Source organism: Pseudonaja textilis, chromosome 1 (assembly GCF_049901715.1).
Source record: "Pseudonaja textilis isolate UNSWEBS1 chromosome 1, rPseTex1.2, whole genome shotgun sequence".
NCBI lineage: Eukaryota > Metazoa > Chordata > Lepidosauria > Squamata > Elapidae > Pseudonaja > Pseudonaja textilis.
In genome coordinates, this window is record NC_141990.1 from 99,420,457 (window position 1) to 99,447,333 (window position 26,877).

Sequence of the window (26,877 nt, forward strand, 5' to 3'; positions counted from 1 at the left end):
TTAAAACTTCCAGGATGGTGACTTCCAGGTGAATCCAGGCAGCATCAACGCCAGTCGAGGTCTGCCCCTTCTTAAGAAAACATCATTGAACCTTACCTATCTGGACAGGTTTTTTCCCCCCAATCTCCCTCCTTCCTTTTTTGGGGAAGTTGCTAGAAAAGTACTATAGTACTAGTATTATAGCTCCAGAGAGCCCTGGAGAAAATAGATTATCTGGATCCATTTCAGTCCCAAATTGGGCCTGATTAGAGGCAGAAGCAGCATTGGTTCTGCTTGTAGAGGATCTCTGGCAAGGGAAGGATGGGGATAGTGCATCCATCCTCTCCTTCCTTGACTTCTCTCTCATAGGCTTTTGATACTATTGACCATGGTATTTTTTTTTGGCTTTTGCGGGATTTTGGGCTGGGCAATGCAGTCTTGCGCTGATTTGGCTCCTTAGTCCAAGGCTGGTTCCAGTCAGTGTTGATAGCGATAGAGGTTTTTTCCAAGACCACTTTTTTGAGGGGTATGCCACAGGGTTTGTTATTCTTTCTGCTCCTTTTTAACATCTACATGAAGCTACTGAATGAGATCATCTGACACCATAGGATTTTGAGGCTATCACCTTTAAAGCCATTCATGGCATGGAACCAGATTATCAGAGGAAATATCTTACCCAATGCAAGGTTTCATGGTAGAATTACTTTTTCATCATCTTCATTACTGCGAACAGTTTTTAAACGAAGCAGTCGCTAAACAAGAACTACTTGAACTGGCATTTTAATATTTAATAATGGGTACATTTTTGTATGTGTGCTAATGCAATTTGGTTGTCTTCTTTAAAGAGTGCATGCAAACATATGGGTGGTACATTTATTTTTAATTAGACATTTATTTGCCTCCAGCTTGTCAGCTACATAAAAACCATAGTCTTGCCTCTGGCCAAATTCATTTCAAAACAAAAAGGGAAAAAATATCTGAAGTCAGCATTTGTTCTGACATACCTTCAACTTTTCTTAGATTCTGTGCATCATAGCCATGTTTGCAAAGGCCAAACCAAAGCAGAAGTCAACAAACTCCTTATGGATCTTCAGAGATGAATACAACCCTGCATTGGTTGCAAGTTCAAAATTTCTGGGAAAACTGAAGATGTGGTTGGAAAGATTTTTTTTGAAAGTTAGAATCTGAACATTTTCAAGAAGTTGCTTTCTTATAAAATCCAAACTTTCTTGATACATTAATGTCACAAAATATATGACAGCGCATAACATTAGATTGGTTGGTTCAGTTTTTAAATTGAACAATGTAAAACCTTTTTATAAATATAATGGATATCTGCTATACCGCTAAATGGTTATACAGACCAACAAAATAATATGAAGCATGGGTTCTGATCAGCATTAAATCAATAAAAATATTTTATGACTAAAATAAGTGTTTCTAATAAAGATAACAGGAAATGTACATACATGCTCACCATTTTGGGTTATAGATCTTATAGTTAAGCCAAATGAAATAACTATTTAAGTTGCTCTATATAGGGATATAGTACATTTTTTAACAGAATGGCTAAAATTTTAGTAGCGGTTAACAGAATAAAAATAGTATGCTGGTGCCAAAGATGTGTATAACATTTACAATAGTGTGTTGGAAAACATTTGGCATAGTCAAGTTTCCAAAGTCTGATACATGTGTTGATAATGCAGTAGAGGAATAAAGTTTTAAAAAGTTGATGTTAGGGATAAATAGGGTTAAATAATAATATTTAAACTGCAGATACAAACTATTCCTCTTATGTCTACTTAATTAAATTAAAAATGTAACTCTGAGAATGTTACATGTGCCAAAACAGTCCTGTTAATGGCAGCTATATTATGTATTAATTAGATTTAGAAATCTAATATTAGCTTACCAGGAGCCAACCAGAAAATGAATACAAAACAAAATTAAAATGACTGTTTTTGAACTAACAGGTTGAATGGAGTTTATGTAAAATCAATAACTGAATAGAATAATATTTTGGAGGATTGTGTCATCATTATATTCTTGCATAATACATGAGCATTTTGGGGGCAATTTAATTTCATCCATGATATCTTTATAGTTTTTTTACAAGAATTGTTTGTATTATTCTTGCTATTGATTTTCAAATAAAGTATATTACTTTAAAAAATAATACAAGTTTTATTTTGGGAAAAAAGAAAAGTAAAATTTAGCAAACAAGATTTTATAGTATAGATTTAAAATATGTATATATTTGTGTGTGTGAGAGAGATCCTGCATAAAATATATTTTAAAATTAATACGTGTCAGTGTGTAGAGATTTTGAATATCAATTATTAATTAAAATTATGTAATTATGCAGATTGAATTTTTATGCACATTTAATTGAAAATTCACCATTAAATTTTACCAGACTTTCTGCATTCTTGCCACTGCACCACCACGGCTCCTAAAAAGCATTCATTAAAGCAATTAACAATTACATAGGAAAAAGGGGTGCATTTTACTATTTCCCTTAGTACTGTGGGAGTGGAAACCTCTAATAAATGTACATAAAAAGTTGTGCAATATTGTATCAAGCTTTTTATCCATCTGACTCAAGATTTTGTTCGTAGATTCTGTCTAGGCACTGTAATCTTAGGTATGGATCTGTCTTACCATCTGTTTGGTACCTGATTTTTTAAAAATTAATGATGCCAGTAACATAGAATTTCTAGATGTAGAAGATATACAGTAGCTGTTACAGCATCATTTTAAAAAACTTTTTAAAAAATCGATTTCACTCTGTATCACTTTGTACCAAAGCTGATATAAAGGCAAACATCCAACAATTGAAAGAACCTCTGCTTGCCTGGGTAGCATAAAGAAAATTTGCCTATAAAGTTGCCAAGAGTTGGACACAACTAAATGGTTTAAACAACCTGTTATAAGCAAGCTGTTCTGTTATGTCTACAGGTGCTGATTGAATGCGCTTATTGCCATTCTCTTGGCAATGTTGTCTTATTCAGCACAACTATTCCTTCCTACACTCAGTTTTACTCTACCCTTGCAGTGCCCTCACAATTTTTTTCCCCCCACGTATCTAATTAGGAGGGTATTTTGAAAATTATCACTTGAAAATTAGGTATTTTCATTAGATCACAATGTCCATTTTATTGTTGTTGTTGTTTTTGCCTATCAAAAAGCTAGCTGTCAAAGTGACAATTGGTATGGGAAAGCAGGATGAATCATTAACCGCACTGTACCATCAATTAGTCTGTTATAAGATAATAGAGATTAAGCTGGGCAAGTCTTATTATATATTTCAAGTGTTAATAAGTCCTGTAAACTCCACTTTTTTTCTTGCAGAAAAGACGAAAAGGAATATGCACTGAAGCAGATTGAAGGCACAGGGATATCCATGTCGGCATGTAGAGAAATAGCAGTAAGTGAACACAACAAAAATACTCAACTCTTTCTACAATTAACATCATGGGGATCCAACTAATTTCCATCAGGGGAAAGTTGTAGTGCAGTGCATCCTGCTTTCTGTGGAGAAAGTCCCATCTGCAATACTTGGCATTTAATCGAGAAATTGCTAGGCTAGTTAGAACAACAATCCAAATTAATATGTAAGGCAGCTTCCTCTGTTCTTATTTCAGCAAGGAAAGGGAGACTTAGTTTCACCATTATAAGCTATGATATACAGTTCAGTGCCGTTCTGGACTAGTTAGGAATGTGCAGAATGGATGAAGTCAGATTGAGTGGGAGAGGAGTATTGCTGAAATCAGGCCCGTCCTTTATCAGCCAATAGAACCTAACATTTCTAGAGGGAAACTAGCTGAATTTTGCCATGTTAATTTTAATTGTTCTGCTAAATGTCAACTTTAAAAGTCTCCATAAATTTGAACATATTTGGTTTAAATGTCACATTTGACACCTATACCTAAATAATAAGATACCATACATACAGTAATCCACATTTAAAAGATACTTAGATATTTAAAAATAATTAGATTAATTTCCTAATTTTTAAATTTTAATAGAAAATAATAACATCCTAATTGCTGTACTGTTAATTTACTACTTTTCTAATTTTTAGGGGATTTTATTTTTTGGTATATTTCAGAAAAGTGCAGGATACAATATTTAACTAAACTAAAGAAATGAAAATAAAATAATATGGATTTGATTTAGATAGTAGTGATTCTACTTTCCAGAAAACTTACAGGATACTTTCCACTTATTTAGTAATTGAACAATATAATTAACTTCTATAAACTCTTAACTAATGGAACATGTAAAGGGTCTGTTAGATCAATAAATGATGTAATTTACATAATCTGCATATTTTTTATTGTTTGTGTAATGCTGTCATTACACAAGTGTTCTAAATTGATAAATGATATAATGTTCACAAAATGTCTGGATTATTCTGAGTATAAACTGACATTGTTATTTTGGGATGATGTCTGGTGGTAAATTTTATCTATTAAATCAGAAGTCTTCTAAATCAAAGATTTACTGTTTAGGTGCACTGTTTTATTTGTACCACTTGATAATTTGCAGTTGAGTATATTAACATATAGTGCATTTAAAGGGATGCAAAATGCTGTGTAATATTAAGTCTGTGACAAATATGTTATACATGTATATAATTTTCTGATACAGCATTTGGTTAGTCTGTTGCATCAGTCGGACAAATAGAATAGACAATGAACCTGTAATGCAATTAAAGAATATTATTGCATCAGCATTTTTTGACCTGATTTCATTACAGCAAAACATCACTCTGTAGAATTAACAAGTAATAGTCCTAAGAATTTTTAAAAAAACATGAAACTGTATACAAATGACATTTTCTCACGTTTATAAAATTGTGAGGAGGGTTGGAGTTGCTCTCCTCCATCCTAAAGTTCTCCATATTGTTGGGAGTTACAGTCTGGAAGGTACCAATTTGAAGAAGCCATTACTGTACATAGCAAAACTATGGATGGCTGTTTCATGACTGTTTGATTAGGAAATATGGACTTTTATAACACATCTTTTTAAGAGGTAGGGGAGGTTATATGATTATGTTACGTAACATCAGCATCTTATCCAATCAATCAATCAATTATATACGGCTGCCCAATCACCAAGTGATGCTGGCGGCTAACAATTTAAAGCATCAGATCCCTAGAGGCCAGCTTCATAAACGGTTCACATCCAGCTATCTTTAGAGCAGCCCTTCTGAAAGTCACAATAGCCACTCTACTATCACTACTCTAGGATTAGAGCTGGTTCCATACTTGATACATAGGTGGGCACATCTCCCAAAAGGCTATATATCCATCAGTGTTTATCTGTGTTCTGATTATACTTGCCAGGTCAGTCCTCTCATCTTTGATCTTGGATGAGAAGAGACTTATTACAGGCTAACATACAGAGCACCCATTTGGCATAGTGGTTTAAGATGTTGGCTTAGAAACCAAAAGATTGTGAATGCTATGCCTTCTTTAAATATGAAAGCTGGGCGGGTCAGTCCAACACATCTCGCAGGATTGTTGATGTGAGGAAAATAGGAGGCCACCTTGAGTTGACCAAATATATATTTTAAAAGGTTGTGATAAAAATAAAACAATAAGAACAAGGTAGTTCTTATTAGCAGCATCAGCAACAGCTGGAAGCCAGGATCACCAAAAATCTTCCAGGCTCGGAGGTCATTTGAGGAAGCTGGATGATGAAATCAGTAGTAAACACCAAACATATCCTCCCCATTAGTGCTATCTCCTGTCATATTTCCTTTTGCCTACCAACATCAAAATATTTCTCCCCCCCCCCATTAGAACCAAGTTCCCTTCTTGGATTTTCCTCTTCCAAGACCCTAGGGCCCATCCAGCATCATGATACTATACCCTAACCAATCAATAATCACTGCATATTTTCAAATTCCCAATCTGGTACCTTTGGAAACATCTCTTTTTCAATATTTTGCTAAAGCTAGCCTTGTTGCCTTAAACATATATCTTAGTGGACCGTGATATTTTTGATGGAATGTTTTGGAATTATGCCTGATTAAAAGAATTGTGGTTCAGTTTCAAATTTTATTTTTTAATTTCTCTGAATACTGCTATGTGTTTTTTTCTAGTAATTTTTGAGTTCTTCCCATTGTGTGGCAACTATTTCTTTAAAGTTGTGCATCCATTTTGTCATGCAACTTGTGTTTGAACTTTTATTTATACCTATCTCTGACATGAAAAGCATTTTAAAAGAGAATAACAGTGAGATTATTGGACGTAATATTTTTCTTATAATGTTCCATATATTTATCAAACTTTGTGTTATAATATGTTTTATGCATGGTTTGAGATAGGTAATTTTAAAAGTTCCTTAATTAAGGCAGAAATAGTTTTCTAAAACGGAAAATGTCAGAATAACAGATTATAGAACAGGGTTTTATCAGATTTTCAGTCAGTGGCTGTAGATCATGTGGAAACACATGACTATCATGATGTTAATTTTTGACGTGGATAACTTTAATTTCCATATTAAAACTTTATTGTCAGCTCACCCTATAACATACAAATAAGCTATCGTTATATAGTGAACATTATAAAAAAGTGAACTTTATACCGAATAATACTTTCAGTGCACATATGGATTACAAAGATGTTAATATAAGGTTGATTAAGTGAAGATAATATTGTAGCAATTTATCCCCACACTAAGTTCTCACATGTTGAAGAGTATGTGTTGAATTTCCTGAGTATAAGAGGTTTGAGAGTAGAGTCTGCTCCTCAGGTGGCACGTGCTTTTCTAGCACACAGTTCTTGTTGACCCTGAGTTCCTTCTTAATTACCATGGTAGCATATTGGAAAGTTTTCTCTAGGGTGTTATTCTCTGTTGTCATTCAAGACTTCCTGACTTGATTGCCAACATTTTTTTTTTATTCTGCTATACACGAGATTTTCTATTTTTTTCTTCCATGTTCTTGGAAACATTTGGCCAAGTCCAAAATTGCCACAGCTACAAGAGCAAACTCTTTGTATAAAATGTTTATTGGCTCTGATTAGCTGACCTGGGAGAGGGGCAAGTGGTAAAATTCTACCCATTGATTAAAATGATATAAAGGAATCATTCCTTGCCTTTTGGAAAAGGTTTCTTTACAGCAGTTAATTGATCTGTTAATTTTGAAAAATCTTATTTAGAATTAAGCTTGGCAGGGCCTGGCTGGATATGACATCTAGCAGGCTCCATCTGGCAGTACTCAGTACTTGGTCCTCAAAATATGTTCTTGATCTACCCTGTCATTGTATTAACCATAGATATTTACCTTGTTTAGCATACTTTGATGCATATTCTAGAGAAACAGTATCTTCACTCAGCATCAAATGATACAGACCCGCCTGCATTCCTTCTACAAGAAATTTTGGATATTGGACTTGTTAAATGACAAGCTGGCAGCAATTTCATTTTTCTCTTCCGCTTTCATAACAGTAGTAACCTAATACAATACTTGAAAATTGTTTGAGCTTCACTGTGCTTAATATCATTCATGGAGTTTTCAAATCCATGGAATTTGTCCATGGAGATGTCCCATTAAGAAACTTGAATTATTATCAGTAGTCTGGATTGTTTGAGTGTTTGAGAATGGGTGACGAGACTTGGACTTCCGGTGACGAGATATGGGCGAACGGAGGTGCTGAAGCTCGCGCTGGGTTTCATGCTATCTCCTCTTGCTGTTGGAGTGACCCTTAGGGGTGCATGCATCTTGTAGAGAAGCGTGCCAATGTGGGGAGACTCAAGTCGTGGTGTGGAAAAGGCGATTCTCATCGCGACGTAGAGAAACCCTGTGGAGGCCGACAACAAGAGACTGTCAGCAATGGCGGTCCTAAAGCCTTGATCGTTGCATACAAGTGGAAGCGAGTGAGTGACAGACTGTGGTGAACAAAGAGTGCGAGTGAAAGAATTTGCAATCCTGATTGAGCGTTGAATATTGGAGTATCTTAGTCAGAGCGAAGCCCGAAAACAGCAGCCAAAGCAGATACGAATGGCGGCAAAAGCGAAAGTGCTCATGAGATGGAAGAGGGTAAGGACGCGAGCGATCGGACAGAGAAGGTAAGAGAATCGGAGGGATCTGAGAGACTGATAATAATTGGGGGAGAGAAAAGAAGAAGAAAGAAAGAACAATAATTTAATTTAAGGGAACTTTGGAGGATTTGAATTGTGGACTTTGGGGAAAATTGGAAGGATGAACTTGAGATGGGGGGAGACTTGAAGTAAGGAATTAAATTACAACTTTAAATATTCCACGAACGAAACTGAATAATTTACTAGTCTCCTTTTGGATTATTGGACTGGAGCTGTAGTAAGTGGAGAAGATTTATTAAAGAAAAAGACTATTTGAATCTAAAAAATGATTCGTTAAACTTTCAAACAAAAGGAGAAATGACTGCAGCGGAAAGTGTGGTGAGATAGTGAAATCAGAGACATTACTCAGCAATTCTGTACTTCTGGTGCGCTCAATGAAGGAATCTTGAAGAACTGAACAATTATATTAAGACACTTTAAGCTTTTAAATTTGCGGATTGCAACAATTATTTCTTGACACCAACTTAACTGATTTTTGAATGTGGTAAACGTAATTTATATATATTTAATTGATACATTAATAATATTGTAGTTTATATTTGGTTATAACACACATAAAAAAGGGAGGTGATAATTAATTATTTAGGTATAGATATTTGATTATAGGCATTGAGTAGATTGAATTAAATAATTAATTGTGGCTAATGGTGATTATTATAGATTAACTAATTAATTATTGTATAGTAAGGTTGATATATCTATATTTAGATTTGTAAGTATTTGAAATATTATTTTATAACACTATTTTGAGATTTGGGATTCTATAGTATTTATAGATATACAGGTTAATATTATTTAATATTATTTAAATTTAAATAGAGGAATTTGATATGTTATTAAGAATTACAAATCCAGATATTTGATTTAGAAATTAGCTGTAAAAGTGTTCTGGAAAATATATATATATTGATAAGAGAGGTTAATCCTGTAACATATCATATTATTTAACATAGTGGCCATTTATAGTTGATATTTCTTAATAGTGAATGTTAATTTGGAACAACATATTTAATGTAATACAAAACAAAAACAAATTTTACAAGAAATGACCTCCATCACTAATACAATGCTTAAAACTGGAAAGAAGACTTCTTCAATACAAACAACTTCAATGCCGTCAACCTCAGTGATGGCACAAAAGACAATTGAAGAAACTTTATCTGGAGAAAAACAACCTATCATCACGAATGCCAATATTCAATCGACCCTTCTTACTTTACAAGAGTCCATGCTGAAGCTTCAGGAAATAGTGGTAAAAAATCATATCGAATCAAGAGCTGATACAAATGAACTAAAAGAAGAGATGGGAAACTTAAAGGCAGAAATGAAACTAGACATTCAAAAGCTGGATCAAAAAATTGAAACAATACAGAAGCACTAGAAAGGAATGAATCAACAATAAAGGAGGTTGAGAAAAGAACGGAAAAAACGGAAAAGAAGCTGGAAATGGTTGGTCAGCAATTAAGAAATGTGAGTAAAGAAATAGATGACTCCTTGGTATATTTGGAAATGGATAAGGCCGCAGCATATCTAAGATTCCAAAATATAATGAAGAGGACTTAGAACAAGTGATGGCAGGAATATTAGCAGACCTATTGGAAAAAGATAAGGACGATATTCTGAAAGAGTTAGACGAAGTATACAGAGTGAGCACAAATTACGCAAGACGACATAAACATCCAATAGAGGTCCATGTGAGATTTGCCAGAAGGAAAGTTCGAGATATTATATATAAAATTTCTAGAGAAGATACAATTATATACAAAGGGAAAGAAATCTTGCTGCTTAAACAAATCCCAAGAAGAGTGAGAGAGCAGAGGCAAGATTATAAATTCTTGGCGAACCAATTAAACCAAAAAGGTATCATATTTAGATGACTAATCCCAGAGGGAATGCTAATCACTTGGGAAGAAAGAAAAATTAAAGTAGACTCTGTGGAAAAAGCCCAAGAATTCTACGAACGATTGATAGGCCATGAAGAATCGAGTAGTAGAGACGAGTTAGAAATGAATTTGCAAGACGACCAAGACTACCAAAAAAATAGACATGGGAATTGTAGGAATTCAAAAAATAAACAGCATCAAGAGAGAGAAGAACTGAAGACGCACAATCAGCCACAAAGAGAGACAGGAGTAACTACAAGACAAAGAGCAAGAGTCAATTAGGTGATGGATGAAGAAAAAAAAATACTATCAATTAACATAAATGGCCTAAACTCTAGGATAAAAAGAAAAGAATATTAACCAAATTAATTAAACAAAATTCAGATATAATATGTTTACAGGAAACTCATATAAGGAAGGAAGTAGAAAAATATTTAGAATGCCCCAAGCTAGGGAATTTGTATACATCGCCAGCAGATTTTAGGAAAAAGAAAGGGATAGCAGTTCATGTGAAAGATGATATGAAAGCAGAGCCAATTTGGATAGACCCCAATGGAAGTATTCTGATGTTACAAATTTGGATTAAATCAATTCTAATTCTACTAGTGGTAATCTATGCCCCTAACGATAACCAAAAGGAATTTTTTAAACAATTACATGAGAAACTGGTGGAATTAGATAAAAGGAATATTTGTATCTTGGGAGATTTCAATGCTATTGTGGACCACCAGAAAGATCATAGTAGCGGGTGGGGGGAGAAGAAAAAAAGAGAACTACCAAAAACATGTGAAGAAATGATGATTGAACTAAATTTGATAGACATGTGGAGGAAATTAAGCCCTGAGAAAAAGCAATTTACATTTTACTCCAACCCTCACCAATCATGGACACGAATTGATATGGTGTGGATGAATGGTGAATTAGGAAATGAATTAAAAGAGATTAAAATCTTACCAAACGAATGGGCAGATCACAACCCGATTCAGATAGTGTGGAAAGGCAGGAAGAAATCAAGGAAAAGGTGGAGCTTAAATACACAGTTAATTAAAGAGAAAGAATTTATGAATAAATTTGACGAGGAATTAGACTATTTTTAAAAAGAAAATAATAATGAGGCAACTACGAAACAGAATATTTGGGATACAATGAAGGCAACAAAATAAATTAGAACAACGAATCAAAGAATTAGAAATTCAGCTGCAAAACACCCCAAAAGATTGCAAATTGAAAAAACAGATGATAATGACTAAACATAAATTAAATTTAATCGAACAAGAAGGAATGGGCTCAAAGTTAAAAACAGCCAGCCAGATATCTTTTGAACAGGCCAATAAACCAGGAAGGTGGTTGGCCTATAAACTTAAAAAAGAAAAACAAAAAAGATTGATCTACCAATTAATAGATGAGAACAGGGATGCCCAACAAGGGATAGAACAGAAAAAAAAAATTGCATGTAAATTTTTTGAAGATCATTATAAAAAGAAGGAGGTAAATGAGGATATGATAAGAAACTATTTGGGTATTACTAAAGATAAAACAATTAAGGAGGAGATGAAGGAAATGTTAATTAGAGATATTACATGGCCCGAGTTAAAAGCAGCAATAGAAAACCAAAAGAACGATAAAACCCCAGAACCTGACGGGATACCAGGGGAACTTTATAAAAAAAATAGGAGAACAAATAAGACCTCTCATGGTGGAAGTATATAATGAGGTCCTACTAGCAGCAAAAATGCCGGATTCATGGAAGGAGACATTGATATCGTTGATTCTGAAAGAAGATTCAGATTCACGACATATACAAAACTATAGACCAATTTCCCTGTTAAATACTGATTATAAAATATTTAGTACAATTATAGCAAATAGATTGAAAAAAATATTGAATGAATATATACATAAGGATCAAAACGGATTTCTTCCTAATAGACAATCAGGAATAATTTAAGGATAGTATTAAATGTTTTGGAATACTACGAAGCCCACCCGGAGAAACAAATAGTCCTTGTATTCTTGGATGCACAGAAGGCCTTTGACAATTTAATTTGGCAAAAATTGACAAAAACTAAAATTGGAAAGGATAATGGGATTACAAATAGTAAAAACAGTTAAATACCTAGGAATTTGGTTGACGGCTCAATGCAAAACTCTAATGGAAAATAATTATAATAAATTATTACAGCAAGTTAAAAAAGATTTAGAGATATGGGTTAAATTGCAAACCTCCTTATTAGGGAGGATTGCCACTATAAAAATGAATATTCTGCCCAAATTTATTTACTTATTCCAAACAATACCAATAAAAATACATAAAAATTACTTTGTGGAACTTAACAAGATAATCACCAAATTTATCTGGCAAGGGAAAAAACCGAGGTTAAACCTAAAGGCAATGCAAGATATGAAGAGCAGGGAAGGTATGGCACTCCCAAATTGGGAATACTATACTATAGTGCAGCCTCCTTACTCTGGTTGAAAGAGTGGGTAAATCTGTCGAACAAAAGGATCTTATTTTTAGAAGGCCATGATTTACAGAGGGGATGGCATGCATTTTAATGGGACATTGGGAAAATTAAGCAGAAGTATTTCCACAGACATATAATTAGAAACTCCTTATTGGCTAATTGGAACAAAATTTTAAAAAAAATTTAAAAATCCCAATTTGGATCTCAACGATGGAGGCGATGATACATCCAAATAATCTAGATCTTAATAAAATGATAAAATATAAAGACCTTCTTGATGCGCAAGGAACTTTAAGATAATGGCAAGTTCTCCAAGAACAGGGGCTACAAGTAGACCGGTGGGCTTACTTGCAAATTCAAAACAGATATAGCCAAGACAAGAAAATTTTTGGAATTTATACTAAGACACAACAAATAGATAAACTTTTATTAGGTCCAGATAAAAAAATATAATTCAATTTTATAATTATTTACTAGAGACGGAATTAGAAGAGGAAGTAGTCAAAGGCAACATGATAGCTTACAGCAGAAACATAGGACGTAGCATTACATTATTAGAATGGAAAAAGGTTTGGACAAGAAATAATAAAATTACAAGATCAGCAGCATACAAAGAAAATGCCTATAAAATGTTTTATAGATGGCATCTCTCACCCTTGAGAATAGCGAAAATGTCTCCTAACATGAATCCGAATTGCTGGAAATGTAAAAAGAAACAGGGAACATTTTTTCATATGTGGTGGTCCTGCACTGAAGCCCAAAGATACTGGCATAGAATAAAAAAATGGTTAGAGGAAATAACGGCGGAGCAAATTGAATTAAAACCATAATTCTTCCTATTGGGGATATTTAATAGACAAATTCCTAAAAATGTCAAATATATAATACTGCATATTCTTACTGCAGCCAGAATAACCTTTGCACAGTGTTGGAAACAAGCAGATAGTCCAACAGAGGAGATGGTTATACAGAAGATAACAGCCTGTGCAGAGATGGACAAGTTAACTTTAGCATTTAAGGAAAAAGAAACATCAGAATATTATAGAAGCTGGGAATGCTGGTATGACTGGATAGAACAAAAATAGAAAATATATTAGTAAATAACATAAAACGTAAATCATAATTATACATTCACAATAAGATGTATTTGTAAATGTATCACCAATATTGATAACAAACAAGGAACCATAGACTGTCGATAGTAGAATTATTAGTTTTTTAATCATTTTCTTTTTTTTCTAATTCTTTTCTTTCTTCTTCTGTGTGTTGTGTTTGTTTGATATTTTGGTTTTGTAATCAATAAAGTTTTTTTTTTTTAAAGAAGCTTGAATTATTATCAGTAATCAGGACTGTTTGAGTGTTTGAGAATGGGTACATCTTGGGTGGATCAGTTTATACTGATGGGCTATACAGAACTGAATAAAAATTCACCCATTTTGGTGAATCTTAGCTACTTGTGGAAGAAATAGGGAGCTTTGAAGGACAGAAGGAAATGCTACTAGCAAGGTGAGATAAGAAGAGCTTGAGCCAGATCAAGAAGCTAACTCGAGTAAGCATCTCAGACAAGATCTTTCCTAGTTTATATAACAATAAAGTGGGGGAGGGGAAACACTGTCAAATGTGCAAGATTTTGTTATTATAATTGCTACAGTAAAAGTAGCCATGACTGATATGGATTTAATTTCTCCATCTGGTCTATCTTGTAGGGCTGCCAATATTATAATGAGGAATTAGTTATGTGCCTATTATTATGATCATTAAAGTGGTTGTTGAATTCAACTACCTGCTTCCAGCTCTCTTTGGTATTATGCCAGTAATGATTGGTTTGTACGCTGTTCTGATTATTCTGGGAACTAAAGAGTGACTGGGTGCTCTCTCTTAGGACGCATGTAGTAGAAAGAATGGATTGAGGTCCCATCAACCTTCCCAAGTTCTGGAAGGTTCCAGGTAATTTCTGCATAAGCAAGATATCATTTATATGAATACATTGTCACTTGAAAAATCAGAGTTACTGGCTCTAAGAACAGTGTATGTGTACACACACATACACACACACACCTCTTAAATTTTAAGTATAATAAATGGTTTGGAGACTAAGTGAAGAGACCCTTCATGTCAAATAACTTTTTAAACTTCAGATGAAAATGTAATGAAGATGGAATCCTAAAATTGTGTGTGTTTGTGTGTATTCAGATTAGTGTTGATTCCTGATGACTGTGTGGACTAGTCAGTACAGTTTTCTTGGCAGGATTTCAGAAGTGGTTTTCCATTGTTTTCTTCCTAAGGTAGAGAGTGTGACAGACCCAATATTACCCAGCAGGCTTCATGCCTAAAACAGGACCAGAATTCTTAGTTTCCTGGTTTTTAATGTATTATCTTAACTACTACGCCAAGATGATTGACTCTTCTGCCTTAATTTTCTTCAAAAATTGAAAAAGTTGGTTATTTTAACTCTTAGTGAAAATTTTAACATATACTGAGACTGGTAGAAGGTCTTTATTAGGGTCCCTGACTTGAATTCTGAAAGATCAGAAAGTAAGCAAACAATTTCTGTTTCAGGTAAAATAAAATGAAAACATAATACCAAGATGTTATCAAGATGATCAGGGAGTCTTGAGTGTTGCAGATAATATAACATTTTTTTCCACATGAAATAACTGTCAAATATCTCAATACATCAAAATTGCCTGAGTACTTCATCAATTTGGGAGTTTTAAATGGGCCTTATATCCTAATAGAAGGCACAGTATAACACAGCATGGTTTCTGGATTCAGTGAGACCTTCTCCACTAGTGGATAATCTTTGGTCATAAAGAATTTGTGGGTAAAGAATTAAAACCTAAAATTAATGCTCCTTGGTCTTTGGGAATGGTTATTTATTTTATTTTGTCAAAAAGGAACAAGTCCCCCCTGAAATGCCTTCCTAGATAGGGCATATTCTATAGTGGTTATTATGAGGTAAAATAACTCATCTCTTGTTGGGAAAGCCTAACTTGTGGCCATTAACTTTTGTAGAGTAGAGTTTCAACTAGAGTAGAAAAATGTATGTATATGAAATGTTGCTTATAATTCTAACTCCCTTAAAGTTTCACACAAGTTCACTATTATTTTACCTATGCATTCAAATACATGGATTCGATTTAGCAACAGGCAAATGTTGATTTTATGTATTTATTAAATTTTTATACTGCCCATCTTCCCTACAAGTGTTAATCTAGAAATACAAGGTGTATTTAATTTTTGGACTAGAAATGGGTCAGTTGGGGATATATAGCTGCACCATCTTATCAGTAGAAGTTGTTAGAAACTTATTTCTAATCTTTCTGAGACTCCATAGAATAAAAGACACAATGCTAATTGTTTCATTTCCTTTATTTTAGGCATACTATAATCCTTTTTAAAAATCACTTGCAATGTTTTTGTTTAAGAAGAATGCTGTTTAGCAGTGCCAGAACGTTTTCAGAAGTGAAATTATTTATAGAACAATTGCTTTTCAAAATGCTTATTACAAATGAGGGTGTTACGTGACATGAGCAACTGTGGCCAAAAGAGGCCTCTCTCAAAAACAATACACAGAAAAATAAAAACTAATTTTTTATTATGTAGTCCATGAGTTTCAAATCCTAAATATTGTTTGCTCCTCTTGGCAGTGGATAGCTATTCTTAATTGGTAGGATAATTTGCCTTATTAATTCTCATACTCATTGAGATTCTGGTTTGACAGCTAGATATGTAACTGCATAACTTAGCATCCTTAGCATCTAAGTTTTTAAAGTTTTTTTTTACAAAATAGTTTTATACCTCCAATAATCTCAAAAACAAAGCTGTAAAAAAATATATGATTTTGAGATGAATTGTTTCTCTCTTTAGACATCTATAAATTATGTTTTTAGAAGCTGCATCTATTACTAGGTGCATTTTAACTGCATTTTTACAAACCTTATAAACTGTGTATTGTATTTCCATTTTCCAGGGCAGAAAGTTAGCAAAGTTGCTTCCCAGATTACCTCTCTCCAAGTTTTGCTGCTGTTAAAATTGTGCAAAATCATTCTCCTTCTCTGTGTTATTAAGTTGACTTGGCAGGTGGCACAGGCCTTTCCTCTCCAGACTCTTGTAATATCATCTGGATTTTGCTTCTAAGAGTTGCCTAGGTGAAATGGATGGAGACTGCTAGCAGCAGCACTTTTTTTTTTTTTGCACCATGTTATGTGACTTGATGAATGGCATAGGATCGAAGCCAACATGGGATTTCCACAAGCAGATATTGTAGAGGAAGGGTAACTGGGTTTTAAACAAGGCCATAAAGTAAAAGCAATAGATGATCAATATAATAATCTACTTAATATGCAGACATTTCTGTATTTTAATTTTGTAGGTAACAAAAGAAATAAAATAATTGATATATTCATATTTTTTGATATATTTTTTTAATCTTTGTTTTTCACTCCTTTTTAATACCCCAGCAAAATCAGTAATCAAAAAAGCAAAATATATTTACAGTTTCTCTGATTTAAAAATAGTTTCTGCCTATTAATCAACTGCAGATTTATGTCAAATAGATAAAACACTGAGCTTTTTAATACTTCTATGACGATGATTTATTTTCTCTCTCTTTTGTTTCCCTTATATGAGAATCTGCTTCACTGCTGTATTTTTTGTTATTGCAAATTATTCATGAACTTTCAGAGCAATATATTTAAAATTCTATTGTAAATTATGTGTAGATTCTGTTACAAAGATACTCTCAAAGGTTTAAATGCAAAGATCATGGAAATACTCATAACAGAATACTCAGTATATAAGATACTAATTTTGCAGTTTGTTTAGCATTTCGTAATTTTAGAAGACTCATGTATTGAAGTGATTCAAAATCCTTTTAGTGCATCAATGAAAAGGATAGTTTTTTCTTTTCATTGATGCATTAAATGTTGGCTCCAATTACTTGGCTTTAAATGGTAATTTAATCAACGAATCAGCAAATTATTGTGAAATGACTAGTTAAAAAGGAACCTTTTTGAAGTTCACACTTGGCTTCTTTTTAAGTATAGAATACAATGTATTGTAAAACTATATTATTTTAATGACATGTATACTTTATCAAATATTTATAAACTGTGTTCTTAGTAATCAGTGGAGCAAAAAACAGGGTGTTTATTTCATTTGTTCATTTGGCATTCCAAATATTTAAAGCTTGGTTATAATGATATAGTCCGAAATCTGAAACAAACATTCTGGAGACAGGTGTACATTTCACGTTGAAATATTACTTCAATTTTCATGCTCATTTCTACTGAAGGGAAGAAAATACAAAAGATAAACCAGCACAGGATATTTCTTGAACAATAAAATATCTGAATGATTTATGAAAGTTGTACATATAAAAAATTCATTCACATTTCAGTTAAGAAACCTAATAATAAACTCACTAATAAAATTATATACAGATAGTCCTCGACCTGCAACCATTTGTTTAGCAACTGTTTCAAATTACAATGGCACTGAAAAAGGTGACTTATGACTGGTTTCCATGCTTACAAGCATTGTAACATTTCCATGGTCAAGTGATCAAAATTTGCGGACTTGACAACTGGTATATACTGTATTTATGACACTTGCTCTATCCCAGGGTCATGTGATCACCATTTGTAACTTTCCCAGCTGGCTTCTGACAAACGAAGTCAATAGGAGAAGCCAGATTCACTTAAAACTGCAATAATTCACTTAACAACTGTAATGTTGGTTTATAACCTCTCCCTATATACATTTTATCCCCCTCCCCAATCAAATCTCAAAGGTTGGGGAAAGCAACACAGCAGGAAAATATGCTGCCTATCTCCCCATTTAGGCTATAATCCCTTTCTCACGTTTCTATCCATAGAATACTCAAAAAAGCCAACTCATATAACTCAGTCTGAACTGGGAGCTATTGAAAAGACTATCCTCCTCTTGCCCTAGCCACTTGAATCTCATCATAACTTCGGGTAAAGTGTAGCTTGTGAGCCCAAGCATTGCATTTTTTGATACAACATATTTTAAGTATTAGATATATGTAAATGTTAAAGCAGTACAGTTTTTCATAACTATATGAACTGGTGTGAAAATGACTAAGTAATGAGTAATAACCCTACACTACTGAACATATATTTGGAAAGAAAATATGAATGGAAGAATAAGAGCAACAAAGATACCACATTTTTCTTATTCCCATAGGTAATATAGGTAAATTTTGATGGATATTGGTATGTTGTTCTGTTTAATATTAAATTCTTCCATGAAAGCTTTTGATAAACCAAGGACCTTACTGGTTGGGAACAAGAATCAATTCTCACAGTTTTCCTGTTGTGTTGCTTTCTGCCAATCGTGAAATATGATTGGGGTGGAGGATAAAATGTATACAGGGAGGGACTATAAACCAAAATTGCTAGCTTCCCTTACATCAATGGGAGCATTTCCTAAATAAAATTGGTCTGGATGTTTCTTGCACAGGGAACAAAACTTTTATCCAAGTAAGCAATTGACTTTTTTAAAATATCATTTTCTACTAAATGAAGAAAACAAGCTTTTTATTTTCTCCCTTTTGTGTACAGATTATTCCAGAATTGTTGGAATGAAAAAGAATAATTTATTGGACATCTCTATCACTAATTAAAGTGTTTTGTTTATTGGTACTGTATGGAAAGTTTTATGTTATTTATCTCTTTACTTGCAGCTTTTGAGAGAACTGAAGCATCCTAATGTGATTGCATTACAGAAGGTTTTCCTTTCTCATAGTGATAGAAAGGTGTGGCTGCTGTTTGATTATGCTGAACATGATTTGTGGGTAAGTTCTGAAGTTCCTTTTTTTTTTTAACTATAATTATGTTATGTTTTAAAAGAAGTAACTGCAGTCAGAATGGATTTGAAACCTATCCCCAATCTCACGTTTCTTAACTATATAGCTACTCAAAGCATGTTAGGAAAGAAGAACCACGATAAAATCCATGTACCTGTATGGAAAAATTTCATTATAAGATATATGATCAGGTAATCTTTGAAGATGCAGAAATATTTTCAAGATTTTTTAAAAAAATAACAAACTGAAAAACTCCCCACTAGTCTTTCCTTAGAAGTCGAGATTGCTTTGCATTTATTTAAGTAATTAAAATCTTGATGAGGTTTAATTGTGCGTTCTGTGTATGATGTGATTTGGAGTTCATATACTGAAAGCCTTACCCTATCTTAAAACCATGATTGGCTACAAAAAAACAAGGAGAAACAGGTAGAGGCATTTTGGAGGAGGCCCTAATGCCATTTTGATATACATAACTATCCAAAAGTTATAGCAGTGTGGCACCAGAACTGTTCTCAATTTCATTTCCCCACGGGATTTAGGAGTGAAAAAAGCTTAAGTATTTTCTGTTCTCCTTGCCAAAGACCAATGTCACTTTTTCTAAAAAAAATATTTTGGAAATTAAATATGTCATTTCTTTCCATAACTCAGTTGTTAAGAGTTGTAAGCCAATTGTATCATTATATCATTGAGCTTGTAGGTTCCCACAGTTATAAAAGAGAGGTAATTAATGAAAGGTAATATTATATATGCTCAGAGACTAGAACACTGTAAGAATCTGTGTGTGTCTAGAACAGGACTAGATAGAGCTACACTTAGGTAATAAATCTGGTTTTCCCTCAAACCTTGAGGGATTTTCTTTTGTCTGATGGGGGAGAAATATACATATAAATACAGTGATATCAGGAATTTACTTTACCTATCAGAACTAAATGAAGCTCACAGTTCTTTCATAAAGAAATATACATTTAGCAAATCCTTCTCTAATTTTCTTCATTTGAATTGGTGTATACATTCAAGACTCCAACCTGTATATCCTTTAGGTCTCTTGTAAAATTTAAACTTTTGGTGCTAGCCTTTCTCAGGCACCAACTTTTCCCAGCCACTGTCTTTTTTTCTGCAATAGATTGTTTGTAGTAGACTTGTAAACTATGTCAGGACTTTTTGGCACAGGAAGTGCTTATTGAGATCTTTTAGATAGCAATTATAAATAATTAATTTTTCTTCTATTTAAAAGATTCCCATGTGATTTGGTTTTCCTGTATTTTTCCTCAAGGGGAGCAAATTTCCAGCTGAGGGAGAAACTGACATTGTCTCTTACTCCAATACGTCTGATCTGCAGTCCAGTTTGAGAAGCCCATTGGCTGCTTTTATGAAGGAACCAAGATATTAGGCAGATTTCCAAATTATCATCCAGTTTGGCCTCAGAAAGCGATTTAGAATTAAAGGTTTTGAAAGCTCTGCACTACATGCTGGCAGCTGCAGTATGGGCTTGAAGATCAATATAAGAAAGAACTCATTCAGATCTCAACTGTAGGCTAGGATTTTATATGTGCAATTAGTGTAATGCTTTTGAAGTATTACATTTAATATGAAATGAAATATATGCCTTTTGCAGCATGTTGTGATAGAAGAGGAAATATTCCTCTTCTCTTTTTGTCAGATCAGTTCAAGCTATACTGAATATTAAATTAACATGAAAGTTAGATTTGCTAGAGACAAATTACTGTATTGCTTAAATGGTATGATGAAAACTCATGAAGCCCATGAGTAATAGTTTACTGTCAAGAAAATTATGTATATAAACTGTTCCAACCAAAGAGAATTGAATATATTGAATCAAAATAATATAAAGTCGTGAGATTTCATGCTATTGCATGTGCCATATAATTTAATTGGAGAGTCTTATTCTTATAGTTTTACTAACTTGCACCCATTCTGGAAGCTTTCTCCATCAAAGTTAATTACACCAAGAGTAGATGTACACTTCATCGCTCAAAAGTGCCAGAGTCACATTATGAAAAGCTTCATTTGATGTGCACAAAACTTTATTTCTGTGTTTCAGTTGTTCGCTTTTAAAAGCAACTGCAGAAGAATGTATTGCTGCTATAATAGGAAGCATGTTTAATATCCAGTTTGCAGTTCTTGCCACCTGAATACTGCATGCTTCGTTTGAAAAAGAATAATCTAACAATAGTTTTGAAGGGGCACTCTTTTTTGTTGATTGTTGTAAAGTCATAATGCAAAGTGTACATTCTTCCTAATATGCTCCCTAGCTTCCAATGTCTCGATACATGCAAATACATCATTATCACAAATTCCTAGGCTATATCATTTCATATAAATGCTACCAATATTTGCATGTGTTTGTACTGTCAATGTTTTTTTATGTTCACTTTCTAGTGTTCTTGAAATGAAGCATGCAAATATATATATATATATATATATATATATATATATATATATATAAATATATATATATATATATAATTAATTCCCGTCCAATTATTAGATTAATGACCACTTCAGATTTACCTGCATTGTTCAGGGAGCCACTTCCTACATGGTATGTTCCCATGCAATTTTAGTTATTATAGAACATAAACCAGATGAACAGGACATATGCTGTTCCACTCAAATATTTTCCTCCACTTGGCTGCAAAGTAGCCACATGATGGACCTTGCCTATTTGATTCTTGGACTGTTCTATATTAAGTGCTCTCAATCAATAGAGTAAATATAAAATTGGTCATTTCCATAACCCTACACTTTCTCTAGTGCGACTTTTTTTGTTCTTTTGTTTTTGCACAGAAATATTTAATCATCTCTTGAAACCTAGAAGTCAGCAACATTATTACCCTCCAAACAGATTTCTCTCTCTTTCTCTCTCCCCCTCCCTCTCTTTCAATAAAGTGCAGAAAGCAGTCGTACTGGTTTAACATTGAGTAATCATGCACCTCTGTGAGCCAAGATTTTTTTTTTAAATGATAAATTGGGACTAGTGAAGAACTTTAAGTGAAATGAAATATGAAGAAAATATTGTCCTGGAGATAACTGCTGGATTTTGAACCCATGCAATTTTTTTTTTGTCTTGCTGTACTGTTTAATGTGATTTTTTGGCATTTGCTGATGATGGCCCAAATTAATATCCCTCATGGTCTGAATGACTCCTTCTCTCAGTTATCCTAAGCATCACTCCATATTTCCCCATTGTCTTTTTTGCTCACTCCCAACTTTGTCTCTTTCCATGCTGCCTCTTACACTTGGAACAGCTTCCCAGTCAACGTATGTAAAGCTCTCCTCCTTCAAAAAACAAAAACAGTGTTGAAATCCACATGCTTAGGAACACATTTCTTTTATTAATACCTTAACATTCTCTGTGTTCTACTAGTTTATATGCTTCATTCTAATTTTTTATAGCATTTAAACTTTATAGGACAGAGAAGATGATAGTCTAAAGTGGTTATTTTTTTATACTTGGTACTGACAGCCAGCATGGTATAGCGGCTGTAGCCAGTAAAGAGTGGGAGGTGGGAAGGGGTGGTAGACCTCAATTTAAATCCTGAACAAGTCATCAGAAATCATTGATTTGCCTTGGAGCAAGCATAATTTCTCATTTCATATTTTTATAGTATACAGATTAAAATGTTAACTAATTTACTGTCAAGGTGAACCTAACCCCAAAATAATTTTCCTATGTGGCCGTTTATATAGGTGGATTGATATTTATCATTCTCCAGAAAACTCTTTCCTGTACGATTATTGAGAACTTAATTAGTTATGTACTGAGAAATCAGTTGGAGCATCTTCGTATCTTTCACATATTAACTCTGCCATCCCCAGTTTCCCTTCCCAATTTGGAACTGAGAAGAGAGTTATAATGTTGCAAAAACTTTGGGCTCATTGCCTACTACCACTTTGTCTCCCAGATTGGGAGCAGGACTATTGACAAAACAGCAAAGGCATATTTGGTGGGTGAAAATATTGAATAAAACATAGCAGTCTTTAACATTTGATAATTGATGTTATACCATTTGTAACATCCATCACTTTTATTATACTGAATTTATTTTAGGGACAAGCATTCTCTTCATTTCTTGATACTGATATCAATAATATTTTAAGAAAAGAAACTTTTCCTACATTTATTATGGTTACATACCAATTTAATTAGAGAAAAAAGCAAGAACAATAAGCATTTTCAGTACTGCCATTTGTTTTTCTGTTGATCTGTCAACAAGACAAACAATACTTGTTTTGGCTTTAATTCATTATTAATCCATGGGGCTCTTTTGTATGTATTGAATTAGCAATTTGCGTAGTAAGCAATAATTGAAATAATTTTACTTTTCAACATATAACTTTTATAGAAGTTATAGATTGGAGTCCTTCAGATTTCTTTTCTATAAAAACTCTATATTGTGATTAACTTGTGCTTCTTCACTTCAGTCCTTAAGAACGTTATTTATATTTGAAATCTCGATGGTGTATGAAAGCCACACTTTTCCCTTGGGTTTATTTAGATCTGGTGCAAATGTAATTCTGACTTTTTGCTAGCCATAATTTGCAAATTAGCCCCAAATTGTCATTATTCTTCTCATTACCTATTCATACTTTCATTTACATTTTCCCATCCCTTTCCTTGACAGTTTTAATAAAGTTTTGCATTACATTTGTCATGAATAGTAACCATCTAGTTGTGGTGTCCTTGATATTCTTTCAGTTTGGTTGTTTGCCTGCAAATGTTTCACTACCTAACTCAAGGGTCTTCAAACTTGGCAAGTTTAAGACTTGTGGACTTCAACTCCCAGAATTCCTGAGCTAACATGACTGGAGGAGGAATTCCAGAAGTTGAAGTCCACAAGTCTTAAAGCTGTCAAGTTTGAAGACCCCTGACCTAACTAGATAGCAACATCAATGCAAGTAGGTGCAGGATTTGATTCTTGTTTATATACATTGCTTGCCCTGCCAGTTTTGGTAGGGTTGTGGTTTTCTCCTTGATAATTCCTTTATTAGGGTATTGTTTCCTGCTTTGCTTGTTTGTTTCCCTGGTGTTAATCCCTGCTTATCTGGGTGATGGCTCCTGGAGAGGATTTTTTTTCCTTCTTCTTCATTTTTTGGTCTCTTGAGTGGTGAATAAATATGATTTACTATTTTTCTATGTGTCTATTGATTCCTGAGTTGTTTGAATACCAAGCTTCCAAGAATTCCCTTGTGTTTCCCAGTTGGAATTATGGTTGACTCTATCCATGTGAGATTATGGGATTTTCATTGTGTCTTTTGATTGCTAGTTGATGTTCATGAATACTCTCTGCTAATCTTCTACCTATGTGACCTACATAATGACTGTTACAGTCTTTACATTCTGTGTTGTAGATTACTTTTTTTCTTGTGTTACTGGGTCTTTTTGTTTACTTAACATGTTTTGGAAAGCTGTGTTTGTTCTATGTCCTATAATTATGTTGTGTAGTTGTAACTGTGTTGGTTATTTCTGAAATTTTTGATATATATGATAAAATTATCTTTTTCATAGTTTGTGTTGGTTGTGCTATAGTGGGTTGAATGGTCAAGCACTTTTTTATAAAGTTGTGTGGAATGTGTTATATTCACCTGGAATGCTCTACCTGACTCCATTGTTACAGCACCAGTGTGCCTACTGTCCCTGTCTTATTGTCCCCATTTATCTGTATTTACTTCCTTTGTTCATGTTTATGTCCATACCTATACTTGTTATCTTGTACATGTTTGACAAACAAAATAATTAAATAAATACATACATAGATATAGATGGTCTGTTTTATTTCTTTGGTGCTCTGGGTTGCTACAGTACATTTGTACTTATATGAGTAATATTTTTATATAGGTTCTCTTGTGGGAGGTTGAGCTGTTACTTTAGTAATGCAACACTTGGTTAGTGGGATTGTTTTTTGACAGTAGCATTTCCAATGTGCTACTATTTTATCTGCTGGTGTGGATATGCAAGATGGGTAGTGTATTGTTTTCTTCTTCCCTTGTGAATTTTATTCCTTTGAATATGTTGATGAGTTCATGTTTTTTCTAATTGTTTCTTTTTTACTGCGAGGAAGCTTCTATACTTTCGATATATCTGGGAGTGCTACAGTGTGTAGACACTGAATTGTGGTTTCTGCTATAAGTGTTGACAGTGGTGATCCCATGGGTGTTCCTCAGATTTGTTGGCATATTTTTTCATCAAACTGAAAGTAGATAGTAAGCAAAGGTTGATGAGGTTCATGATTCTGGTATTTCAATCTTAGTATATTTGGCTGGGTTGGGTATGTTGTGTTATACGTCTGCCATGGATTATTTCACTGATTCTGGATTTATGGATTAAAGCATGCTGGGACATTGAATGAAACCATAATTTCATCTTCTCTTTTAGATCTTTCATTTTCTGAAGGCACTGTAATGGGGGAGTCGATGAAATATTTGCTCTCCTCTATGAGGTGTCGAAGCCCTTTTGTAAGTTCTTTGGCTATGTTTCTTGTTAGAATTCCTGGTAATTTTACAGTTGGACAAAGTGATATGTCGGGCTTGTATATTTTGGGGCATTCTGCAAGCAAACAACCAAGCTCAGAGAGCACCAGAACTATATCATTCAACCTTGAGCTACATATATTTTATTCTAATGGAACCATCTAATCCAACCATCTATTGGAATTTGAAATAGTCTTATCTGATCCTCATACATAGAGGATTAAGTGGCATGGGTTAGCAGCATCTGCTCAGATGTAAAACCAAATTTAATTTAAAAATGACATATTCAAGGGGGATTTTATGGAAATAGAATGAAGAATGGGCATTGTTGGGTTTGTTTCCAGTTTGAAAACATTTTGGAAAAAGCTCCAGATATTTATACATTGAAGTTGACAAGTAAAGGAGAGATATTCTACAGAAGAGTGAAGAGACTGCAACTTAATATCCAATATTTCCTAGCTGAGTTTTTGCACTGGAAAAATTGTTCTATTTTACTATATTATAATGTATGGATCATCTTAAATTCGGATTTTCTCTTAGCACTGATATGCTGCCAACATTTTTTCTAACTATCTAGAAAAAATATGCATTACTGTTTCCATACCCTGGAGAGCCCATTTTTTTCCTGAAAAGGGTGCCTTGTGTTTGAAATGGATTTTGAATGCAAAATCAGTCAAAAGCCTAGAAGCCTTCCCAAACTTTCAGACCACACTGAATAGGAATCCTGGAAATTGTCATCTAACATGTCTAGTGGACACCACCTTGAGAAGACTGAAGCAAAGGAAAATTTAGGGCCCAACAGATTTCTTTGCTCCAGTTTTCATTTTACTTTAGTGACAATTTCCTTTCTTATTCCAACTTACTGATAAATGTTCAAAAAATTTCCTAATATCTATTGCTTTACCATCAAGCAATACCTTTACCTGTAAGGTAAGCAAAGACAATAGGCAGATTTGTCGTATTTCTGAATTTTTTTCTAGATGCAGTCCTTAAAATATTTCAGAGCTTTTTAAATCTTTAGTTGTTGTTTTTAAAAAAAGGTCTTGGGGAGAATTATCCTAAAATGATTTTAGAATTTCATGAAAATGTCAATGAGGAGCAACTCTGTAGA

At 33.6% G+C, this 26,877-nt stretch overlaps 1 protein-coding gene across 7 annotated transcripts in view; it reads left to right on the plus strand.

The window, feature by feature from the left end:
• CDK19 (cyclin dependent kinase 19) overlaps window positions 1-26,877 on the plus strand; it is a 94,504-nt gene that overhangs the window by 22,831 nt on the left and 44,796 nt on the right. For 5 of the 7 annotated variants that reach the window (XM_026726612.2, XM_087912929.1, XM_026726610.2 and 2 more), the window contains 2 exons: window positions 3,331-3,406; window positions 19,152-19,262. In XM_026726612.2, coding sequence (XP_026582397.1) covers window positions 3,331-3,406; window positions 19,152-19,262 — 187 coding nt within the window. Of the gene's footprint in view, window positions 1-999; window positions 1,156-3,330; window positions 3,407-19,151; window positions 19,263-25,652; window positions 25,752-26,877 lie in introns of those variants that run through there. The other 2 variants (XM_087912934.1, XM_087912940.1) reach the window with 2 other exon arrangements.